Genomic DNA, 11,477 nt, shown 5'->3' with positions numbered 1-11,477 from the left:
CTTACTGGCAGAATAATTTATCTAATTCTAATAGGATATTTGTCTTTTTTCAGAATGCTGCTAATAATAGAGGCAGTTGACAGGGTGGTACAGTTAGACTCAGAGAAATTAAAACTGAGTTCAAATAGGACTTCAGATATTTGGCAGCTTTGTGGCCTTTGGTAAGTCACTTGATTTTTGTCTCAGTTTCCTTTCCATAAAATGAGAATGAGAACTTGTACTTCCTAGGATTAAATGAGATGATCAATGTATATTGCTTTGCAAATCTTAAAGCACTTGCATATACAAATGCTCACTCTTTTTTCTAGGCTGCTCTATTTATGGGCTGCTCATAAAAGTTATCCTTCCCAAGTTGTCTTCTTCCTCTGCTACTTAACTACCTATCTGACTTTGGGTAAGTCACTATCTCCCTCTCTGAGCTTTGGTTTCCTGCAGATTACAATATTCTTCAAGGATCTTCCCAATTCTAAATTATGTGATCCTTTCCCCTATGCCGCCATATAGTTTGTTGCCTTTTTATCATTGTCTTGGTGTTCCCCATAAGGAAATTTCAGGATAGATGCTGTAGGGTGTGAAGGAAGGAGAAGCTGCATTGTGGGAAGCAGCTGGATACTCTGTAGTTCTGGGGTTGAGGACCTCTGATGGTCTCTATCCCAGTGAGCTGGGGCAAGGCATAACATCCCAAGGTCTCAGTTTCCTCTTCTACAAAAAGAGAATGACCTAGAGTGTCTCTAATGTCTCTTCTAGCTCTAGGCCTGAGAATCTATGATGAGCTTCATCCCTCACAGACTTCTAGCAATGAGGAGGTTCACATGTTTGGGGGAGGAAAGACCAGATTTGAGGACACAGCAAGGGGAGAAGGGGACTGATAGGGATGGCACAGAGATGTGCTGGAGCTAGCTCAAATCTGCAGACCTGATTGTTAAAATTTAATTTAAGTATCTAGTTCTGTCAGCAAACACTACAAACTAGGGCTTGATTTATTATTTCAATGATTTCTAAACTTAAGAAAGCGATGATATGAATTAAACTTAAAAGCATGTCATGGATACTCCTGTCTTCTCCCCTCCTCCCCCTAGGACACTCTTGAATGGTCTACTGAGGTAGGTAGAAAGGAGACCCTGGGAAGAAGGATGTGCAGATTATGATCTTTAAGGACATTTAGGGGTAAAAGATTGTAGCTAAAATTATCCCAGAAGTTTAACTCTTTCCAATCTAAGGCCCCCTTGATGGGGAGATGAGAGAACAGGAACTTTAGGTGACTTCTTGGTACATGCCAGGGAACATCTGAGGGGAAGAGGGCATCTTTCAGGGCAGAGACTAGGGAAGATAGCAGGGAATGATCTTCTATTCCTTCTACCATACATATAAGTCCCGGAGCCCATCCTGCAATAATTCTATATCTTTTGTATAGACTTATATGTACAGGTTGCCTCCTCTAGACATAAACTTCTTTAAGGCAGAGACTGTTTCACTCATCTATATATCTCCAGTATCTTGTCTGGCAGGTACATAGGAGGTGTTTAATACTTATTTGTTGAATGGGACTACCCCTTTTCCCCTCCCCCCAAACTTCCCCCATTCTCAACTTCTTCCTACTGGCCATGGGCTAGACAGAAGTTAGGATTTTCAGTGTATATGGATGGATGTCAAAGAAGGTCATGTAATGCTAACCCCCAAGGTTGAGTCAATTGGGAGCTGTTCCTTTCAGAGGCCAAGCATGACCTGACATGAGTCCCTTGACTCAGGAAAAATCCTCTCCTCTTTCCCATACAACCCCCTCCAATGACTATGCTCTTTGACCTTCTCTCTTAACTGATTAACCTCTTTTCTACCCATCAGAGGTCACTTTTCACAGTCCTAATCCAATGCTTCAGGAGGAAAGATAAGAGACTCCCTAAGATCTCCTTTCTCCTACCCTTATGGGAAGATGCCCTCTAAAATGTTTGCAGTCTACTTAGATCCCTTGGAGAAACACTTAGGTGTCAGATCCTTCAGGGCTCAGAACTTAAGCCAAACCTGACCAATGAAGGTAAGTACATGGGGGGTGGGGGTGGAGGGAAAGGGGTTGGATTGAAAGTCCCATCCCCTCTACTCCTGAGGTGGGCAAAAGAGACTCAGAAAGAAGGGCTTTCTTTCCCCCTTTTCTTTTCGCCACTCTTCCTTTGAGATAGAAGGATTATTTTCTGTGTATTGGAATGGAAAATGCTTTGAACTTGGACCAGTTTGTATCCTGTGTCTGATGCAGGCCTGGAAGAGGGAGATTCATCTTTTGGTCTGAGGTTCTTCCCTTTGGATGTTTTCCCCCCTTTCTGGGTAGCATTTCCCCCATTAGAAGTCCCTTCTTGAGGCAAAGGACTGTTGTGTGTGTGTGTGTGTGTGTGTGTGTGTGTGTGTGTGTGCCAGTGCTTACTTAGCACAGTGTTCAACTCACAGCAAACACTTATTCATCTCTGTCTGTCCCTCATACACACACTCAGACACACAAGACCCTTCTTGCCCTTACTGAGACATTTGGGGAAGCTGTTGGGAAGACCTTCCGATCCATCATTCTAAAATCATTTCAGTATGGTGCTACCTGTAGCCTGGAGAATGGATAGCATTCATAGGGCATGGCCTACAGGCTAAGAGAGGAGTCTTGGTGAAAACAATACAGCTTAAGCAATGCTACCCTTAGCAGAACAGATTCAGATTCCAGCATGGTCAGAAATCTGGGTTCAAATACTGATTCTGCCACCTTTGTAAATCTTGGAGCATTTTAGTAATATGAGTTTAGACTAGATAGTCTCTAAGGTTTCTTGCTATCCTAAGTTATCTTTGAAGTGTTATTGGAATATGTGAGTCAGATGGGGTGAGGGTGGGTAGTAAGCTGCCACCAGCTCTCTTCTTACTCTTTTTCTGTCACTAGAGTCATTATCAACATCTGGGGGTACTTGCTTCAGTGGGAAATTCCTAAGCCTTACTTGGGGGCCTCCAATTCACCCTCTGATCATTTCTAGGACCCATTAGGACAAAATTTTCTCCTAGTCATTCCCCTGCTCTCTATTGCCAACATCTAAGTTAGAGAGGGATGCCTGGGTATTTTCAAGGGTGGAGGTTAGAGAAGGCAGGATTCTTAGTTGATTAAAACTCCTTCCTTCCGACTTTGGCCTCTCTAAGGCTCTTTCATATCAGAGGCAAAGAACTACAGATGGGGGCCAAGGATTGGACCCCTCCCCCAATTGCCATTCTCCAACATCCCTTCCCCCAATGCACTCTCTGGTTTTCACACCCTCTCAAACACACCTATGCCTTCTCACACCCATCCTCTCCCACCCACATTCACACTCATGCCTTTACTTACTTTCCATAGCACATTCTCTAGACCTCACACTCACATTCTGAAGTAGATTCTCTCAAAATCACAGGGACATTCTTCTGCCTTATTTTTCTTGCTCTTACCCCATATCATACATTTCCTCACCCACACACATTCTCTCACATTTCCTAAGATGAAAAGGAAGACAACTTTGGCTACTTTCCATTTCCCATCACCAACTTCACCCCCAAAGAAACAGACCCCCAGACTTCCCCCCAAAACAGAAAAAGGCCTTTTTCTAAAATCCAAGATTAAGACCTGGTACAAACAGGTAGGTTTTGTGTGTTTTTTTTTAGTAGATGTACTTTTTTCTCTTTCTTGTTTTACAGCAAACATTGCAAATATAGAAATATTTTTTTCTCTGTACAATAGAACGACTACAGATTACAATGTGGGGTAGGGTGAGGCCTAAGAGGAGCTGGGGCTGACTTCAAGCCACAAGCTCTTGGCCCTGGCCTGTGTCCTCCCCCCTCCCCCCAAATGCCAACAGATGCTACTTCTCAGCTGACCTCAGAGGCCCACCTGAAAGATTCCCCACCCCCCTGGCTCGGGGCTCTTCCCAAATATCTGCTGCTCCGTCAGGCTTCTCAGATTTCTTTCTTATTGGTTTTTCCCATTTTTTGGTTGACTCTGGAGGAGGGAGGAAGAAAACGATGGAGACGGACTGGACACAGAGAAACCACAAAAAAAACCACAGACTGAGAAATCATGCGATGCAACAGTAGACTGGCCAGATCGTGAACCTCTCCCCCTCACACTCACTATTTTTATATCTTTTTTAAAGTACTTTTTTCTTTAAAAAAAAAGAAAGAAAAAGAGAAAAAACTACCCACCCACCCCCACCCCTGAGCCACAGTTTTCCGAAGTCCCTAGTGTATGTATGTTGTATGTGTAAGTGTTGTGTGTATGTATGCGTGTTGAGTTTGTTGCAACACTTCCGAAGGTGAGATCATCTCTGGATATATTATGTTACCATCCATCATATTTTCTTTATTTTGTTGCTGTTGTTATCAATTACCCTCCCCTCCCTTCTCCTGCCACCTGTTGGGGATCAGGGCTATGGGGAAAATGGAGGGTTATGATTCTTTTTTTTAAAATTGTGTGTATGTGTGTGTGTTTGTTTTGTTTTTAAAGACAGTCTCTGGGTTAAAAATAGCTGCTGCGGATTTCGGTTCCTTTTGGTCCAATGAGCATCACGAGTTTTAGAAGGCAGAGGGGAGGCTAAAGGAAGGGGAAAGGGTGGAGTGTCGGGAGGATGGAGGAGGAGGAGGAGGAGGACTCAGGACTTGTGCTGTGCAGACACACCCTTCCAGTAGTCTAAGATGTCATGGAGATCCTCATCTTTGGCAAACTGGACCTTTTTGCGCAGGGCGTGGCCGGCCGCCATGTATTCCTCCTCATCTTTATGGCGCTTACGGTTCAGTTTGAAGCGCTCCCAAATGCTCTGGGAGGGCTTGCAGGTGTACTCAGGGCTGGAGGAGTAACTCAGGTTGTGATACTGGGGAGAGAGCTGGGAGTAGGCCAGGTCCCTAGGGCGGGGTCTGGTCAGAGGTTCCAGGATGGAAGGCTTGCGGCCGCCCAGGCTGTCATGGGGAGGCGCCTGCTCTCCCTGGTGAGAGCCCGGGTACGAGTGGCGGTGCTCACCGTACTGCCGGATCTTCTCAGCCTCAGCCCGGAGAATGGCAGCCGCCGGTGTCACAGTGAGGATGGTGTCCGCGGTGGGCGACGTCTTCTCGATGTACTTCGCCTCTGACTTGTGGGCAGAGGACCCCTCGGAACGGAAGGACCGAGGACTTCGGACTGAGCCACTGGACGACGTGCTGGCGCGCTTGGGGGGTCCCTCCATGCTGTGGTGCCGCTGCAGTGGGTGGCTGTAGCTGTCCTTATAGACAGGGGACAGGAAGCCGTGCTTGCTGGGAATCTGTTCCGACAGAAGGACTAACTGGGGCTCGGCTGTGGACACAGCCCCGGACTTTACTCCCTGGAAGGAAGTGGACTCGGACTTGAGGGCATCGATGCAGTTGTTGATGATCTGGTTGACCTTGTCCACCTCCTTGGCAATCGTGGAGATCTCCGCCACAGAGCCCTGGCTGTCTGGGGCCAGGGCCAGTTCGCAGTCCCGTCTCTCCTGCTGCTCTCCCGTCCGAACTTCCATGTAGTTCCCCTTCGTGGTCTTGGGGGTCTCGCTGCTTTTTTCTATAAGCTTATACTGCTCCACTTCCCCTGCAGAGGGTAGATAGGGAATGCGAGTCACGGTCTCACTGCCCAGCATGGGCCCCTGGGACAGCTGGGCGATGCCCGGTGTCTCCAGTTCAGGTCCATATTTAAGCTCAATGATGGTCTTCTTCATCCCCACCGCAGTCTTCTTGTGTTTTTCCTCCTGCTGCCGCCGCTTCCGCAAACAATAATAGACAGCTCCGAGGACAATCACCATCCCAAAGAGGCACCCGAGAATGGTCATGATGTAGTGGGTGGCGGTGGAGGAACTGGGCACGGGCCCTGGGGATGGCGGGGGCTTTGTAGGACAGATGGTGAGGCAGGTGTGGTTGTAACGCAGCGGGTGGCCTAGGGAGACCACACAGTAGGTGTAGTTGGTGTGGGTGATGAGGTTTGAGAGCTCGATCTCCTCCCGTTCTTTGTGCAGGTTGGTGATATCAGAGGAGAATCCATTCTCAAATTGTGCCAGAACATACATCTTTCTGAAGGGGGAGGGCAACTGGACGCTGAGTGTGGCCGAGTTGTGGGTCAGGTGCTTCAGCCAGATGTTGGGTCGCATCTCTGACTTGGTGGCGGGAGTGTGAAAGGCCACAAGGGGGGTGGTGCCATCTCCCGAGAAGCACTCATCCTCCACACAGGGGCCCTCTGGCAGTGGGGTGGTGGGTGGGTAGCGGGCAGGGATGAAGCGGGATCCCACAGTGTATGAGCCATCTGTGCAGAGGCTGGACAGCATGCTGAGGGCATTGCGGTAGCTGGTCCGGCCTTGGCCCAGCAGGTAGTAGCCGGAGTAATCAGGCGGAGACTCGCACTGCATACGGTCATAGGTGCGGGTCATGTTGGTGAAGTCGGCCAGCCACTTGAGAAACCCCAAGAGCTCACAGGAGCAGTAGAAGGGGTTGCTGTATAGCTCACAGATGGAGAGCTTGGACAGCCCTGTGAAGGTTCCGCTGTCTAGTCGCTGGATGCGGTTCATGGACAAGTCGATGTTCATGATGTTAGGGCACTCCCAGAAGGCAGTGGGAGTGACCGTCTCGATGAGATTGGCCTGGAGGTAGAGGTACTCCAACTTGCTCAGGCCTCGGAGAATCCCTTCAGTGAGGTTCCTCAGGCGGTTATAGCCCAGCTGTAGCACCTGCAGGTTGAACTGACCTGAGAAGGCCCCATCCTCAATGTAGGTGATTTCATTCTTGGTCAAGTTGAGGTACGTCAGGTTCCCGAAGCGACTGAGGGAGGCATACTGTACACTCTTGATCTTGTTCTCATTGAGCCTCAGGTCCACTATGGTGTTGTTGATCTGCTGGGGGATGGATTCATAAGGGGGCTGGTTCTGGCTACAGATGGCCAACCACACGAAGCCCTTGTCACCTTCAATAAGCCAGCAGTCAGCCTGCACAAGCCCACCAGTGTAAAGTAGGGACACAGCTGCCACACACACGCACAGCACCCCCCACCTGCAACCTGCCATCTGGAAGCACCACCCAGAGGTGGATTCCTGGTGAGGTTGCTAGAAAGGGGTGAGGAGGTGGGGGAGTGGAGTGCCAGCAACTGGGAGAAGCTCTGAATTTAAATGGCCACCTCTTGCATGGTCCTAAGGGTGACAAGGTGTGTTAAGGGTTAAGAGAAGGGTGACTCTCTGTCCAGCCTGTGGGGACGGGGGCTGGGCAGAAGCCAGGGGAGGGGGAAGAGGTGGAAAGCTCAGTGATGTCCTGTCCCGTCAGGCATGATCTCAGACTAGGCTGAGGGTTGCACTGTTCGGTGGGGAGAACCCTTCTTAGGGAAGTCTCCAGTTATTTTCTACCACTTCTTGTCTTCTTGGTGATGCCCATGTCCAAATCAGTTTGGACTTCTTCCTCCATCTGCCTAGCTTCCTGGCTTTCCCCCTCGGCTCTTCTTTGTGTCAGTTGCTTCTCCTGAAATAAAGAGAATAGGCAAAATTATACATGTTAATCTGACAACTGTCTATTGAGAACTGAGTCCTATGTTAAGTGCTGGTAGGCAGATAAATATGCAATAGATATATTCTCTACTCTCAAAGGGACCAGAGGAACATAGAATTAGAACTAGAAGAATCCTCAGAGATCATCAGGTTTACAGAAGAGGAAACTGAGGTTAAGTAACTTGCCCATAGTCACACAGATAGTAAATATTTGTGTCTCCTGATTATAGTTCCAATGCCTTACCCATTGAGAAGAAAGGATAAATATAAATAGAAAACACATAATAATGCAAGTTGCTTCTAATAAATGTTAAATGAGTTAAACAGATAGGAAGTATTAGACAGTTCAAAGGACAGAGGAATCATTTTGAGGTGAAAGAAGGGAACTTGAAAGAGGCAATAGATATGGAGAGATAAAAGGGTGGGTATTAATTAGAGTGAGGGAACTAGTATGAGCCTTTGGTCCCTAGTGTCTCTAATTGGAGCACTAGTAAAAACTAGTAGGGAGGGTGTGGAAGGCATGTTTCAAAATGTAGGATACAGAGATCTGGTCCCACCAATGATCACTGAGGGTCTGGAGTGGGATGTTAGGAGCTTTAACACTAGCTCCAGGGCCTGTGTGACCTTAGGCAAGTCTCAGGACTTCAGTTTCTTCATCTGTACAATGAAGGTGTTGGGCTAGGTGGCTTTTGAAGATCCTTCAGATTTTAAGTTCATGGCCTTGTCTACCATGGCCATAATATTAAGTAAGGGAGATGCACTTTGTAGTAGGAGAGATTGTGGAGGTGTCTGATCTGTCCTTCAAGGTCATCCAATACAGCAAGCATTTATTAAATGCCCACCATATAGACTACCAGAGAGATAAAAACAAAATAAAACCAGTCCATGCCCTCAAGTAATTCACATTCCAAAGGGAACCATATCTCTAAAGCATTCTTCCCCCAACCCCCCCCCCCCACCTTCATTAGAGAATGCTTGTTCCAGTGGCTGTCATTCCTAGTATATGATATGTAGGCAAAGCAGAGACTTCATTTCAACACCTACAAGATGAGGAGGGGGGGAGGTTGGTGAGCTTATAAATTTTACAAGATTTGTAGAACTGAAGCAATATACCTTTAGGAGAAGGGGCAGGCCTTGTTTGCCTTATTATCCAAATGACTGAGTACCTGGGAACCACCTTCAGACAGGCCCAGCACCACAAGCAATATTCCCAATAGTAACATCTTAGATCACTATCTTCTTCAATGACCACCTCGTGATCTTCATTGTCACTATTATCATTGCTAATAATATTCTTCACTGTACTTAACAAATCTTAATCTTTATTAAAACCATTTCTAATGCTACCTGATATCAACACTTTTACTAACACTGGCATCAGTGCAGTCTTCCCCATTGCTATTATGATCAACCACTGCTGAAATGAGTCATTTCAAAATGGCCAGGGACCACAGCTTTTGTGACGAGACAGGCCTCTATAAAAAGACAAAATAGAGGCTCAATTTGAGTTCTCAGTGGGATGTGGAATGTCAACCAAATAAGTGAACAAGCTAAGCTCTATCTTGCATTAATATATGAAGCACTAGTAATAAAAATAACAAGTCAACATTTTATGGCACTTGAGGTTTAGAAAGCACTTTACTGGTACTATATTATTGGATTTTCACAATGTCTGTGAAGTAGATGCTTTTATTATTGCTCCCATTTTGCAGAAGGGGAAATGAAGGTGATTTGGGTTAAATAATTTTCTCAGGTCACAGTGTCTTAGCCAGGACTTGAACTCAACATCTTCCTTGACTCTATGAAGGAAGTAGAACTTGAACTGAACTCTGGCCAGATCAGACCAAATCTGGAATACCACATTCAGCCCTAGATGCCACATTTCCGGGAGGTTATTGATAAACTAGAACACAACTACAAGAGAGCAACTAGGATGGTAGGATTGGAGACTAGGAAACCATTTGAGGGTTGGTTCAAGGTTCTATGAACTTCTAGCTTAAAGAAAGAGAAGATTTAGAGGAATGTCATTATTGACATCAAGTACCGAAGTAACATCATGTGGAAGGATTGAATTTGTTCAGTTTGGCCCACAAGGGCTGGATAAGGAGCAGTCAGTGTTACCTGTAGAGTAATCAGAATAATAGCAGCTAGCATTTATATGGCACTTTCAGGTATGTGAAGTGCTTCATGAATATTGTTTCATTTGATCCTCACAAGAACATTGGGAAGATATTATTGCTCCCATTTTGCACATGAGGAATCAGAGGCAGACAGAGGTTGTTAAGTGACTTGCCCAGGTCACATAGGTAGTGAAGTTGTATTTGAATTTTAGTCTTCCTGACTCCATATCCAGATGAACCCACAATACGCCCTATCTCCTTGGCTGGTGACTTTGCACAGCCTTCCTCCACTTGGATCCAAATCAATTGTAAGTCATGCCATCACTTGCTGATGTCATGTTTCTATTCCAGAATGAAAGACAAACAACATAGTTCCTTGTACAAAGGAGGGGCTTGATAAACAGTCGTTGAGTTGAACTACGCTATTCATGAAATACAGATCAATAGAGGAATGTGATGATAGCAGTTAAGTTGCTTATCCTGAATATGTGGTTAGTTGGTTGAGTGGAGCCTGGGACACAGAAAGTATTGTAAACTGGTGGGAGAAAATATAGTGGGTAGTAGTAGACTAAGGGTAGGGAGAGGCTCATACCATTTTATTTGATTGGACACACACAATTATCAATTCATTACTTTATTAGTTATCCTCTGATGCAGGGAAAATATTTTTAGGAACATTGTTTTGTAGCAGCAAATAACTAGAAACAAAGTAGATGTATAGCTCATCATCTGTGGGATGTATCAGTATGGTATCAGTATAAGTATGAATATTGTTGCACCAAAAGAAACAATGACTATGAGGAGTTCAGAGAAACATGATAAGACTTAAATGAGCAGTAAAGGAAGGAGAGAAAGCATTTATATAGCACCTGCTATATCCCAGATTCAGTGCTTTCAATAACTGGAAACAACATTACAAAATGACTGTATCACTATACATGAAGGAAAAAATGAAACAGCACTGTGCAATTACAATGAACAAACTTAGACCCTGAGATAAAAACAAGTGAATTGGCTTCCCCAGTTTTGTAGAAGAGATTGGGTACTATAGGAATAGAATGTCAGACAGAGTGGTGCATTGGTTGGTTTTGAACTTTTAAAAAAATGAACAACACAAATGATAAAGGATGACTTTTTTTGGGTAGAGGAGGAGGGTTATATCCAGAAATGGATGTGATGTAAGAGCATAAGGAATTAGTAAGACTTAAAAATAGAAACTTGAAGTTCACGAATCTGTGTGATGGGCTCCATATATTCTTTAGTTTTATCAGAGTCTGAATCAGGTTTCAAGGTCATCTAACCCATCCTTCCCTTCTCAGGAATGAGTTGCATTAATCCATTTCCTTAGAGATGGATACAGGTGTACCTCGCCTAATGTCATTAATTGGATCTGTAAAAACAGGAAATATGACAAAATAACATTTGTCAGAACAAGCTCATAAATATTATAAAAGTTAAGGTCACAATGAAGATACTGTAAAAACAAAGGATATCATTTTTTAAAAAGCAAGTACAAAGTGAGATCTGACAAATAATATTACTCAATGACATTGGTCAGGTAATTACTAGTATTTCAACTCTTTAAGTATGATATAAATGTGAAACTTGTTACTATATAAATCTCCTTTGCCTATCACATCAATAAGTCTCTAATGATAGAAATAATGACATTGGACAGGAACATGTTATATAGTTATGCCTGTAACTGGTGTTTAAGAATTTTGAGGGAAACAGACCCTAAGGCCTCTTCAATCTGTTTGACATTTTTAATCAATGACTTGGGTGAAGACTCAAATATTCAAATGATACTTCTTGATTTGACAATTCCCTCCAGTGATACAGATGG

General features: G+C 44.9%; 1 protein-coding gene across 1 annotated transcript in view; it reads right to left on the bottom strand.

Annotated features, from left to right (window-relative positions):
- Window positions 1-4,215: 4,215 nt before the first annotated feature.
- ELFN1 (extracellular leucine rich repeat and fibronectin type III domain containing 1) overlaps window positions 4,216-11,477 on the bottom strand; it is a 186,435-nt gene continuing 179,173 nt past the window's right edge. Inside the window, exon 3 of the mRNA XM_074200789.1 lies at window positions 4,216-7,485. Within this exon, the coding sequence (XP_074056890.1) occupies window positions 4,638-7,040 (2,403 nt within the window). The 5' untranslated portion in view covers window positions 7,041-7,485 and the 3' untranslated portion in view covers window positions 4,216-4,637. The remainder of the gene's footprint in view (window positions 7,486-11,477) is intronic.

This window comes from Macrotis lagotis, chromosome X, assembly GCF_037893015.1.
Source record: "Macrotis lagotis isolate mMagLag1 chromosome X, bilby.v1.9.chrom.fasta, whole genome shotgun sequence".
In the NCBI taxonomy this organism is placed as follows: domain Eukaryota; kingdom Metazoa; phylum Chordata; class Mammalia; order Peramelemorphia; family Peramelidae; genus Macrotis; species Macrotis lagotis.
This window is presented reverse-complemented; position numbering and strand designations above follow the sequence as displayed.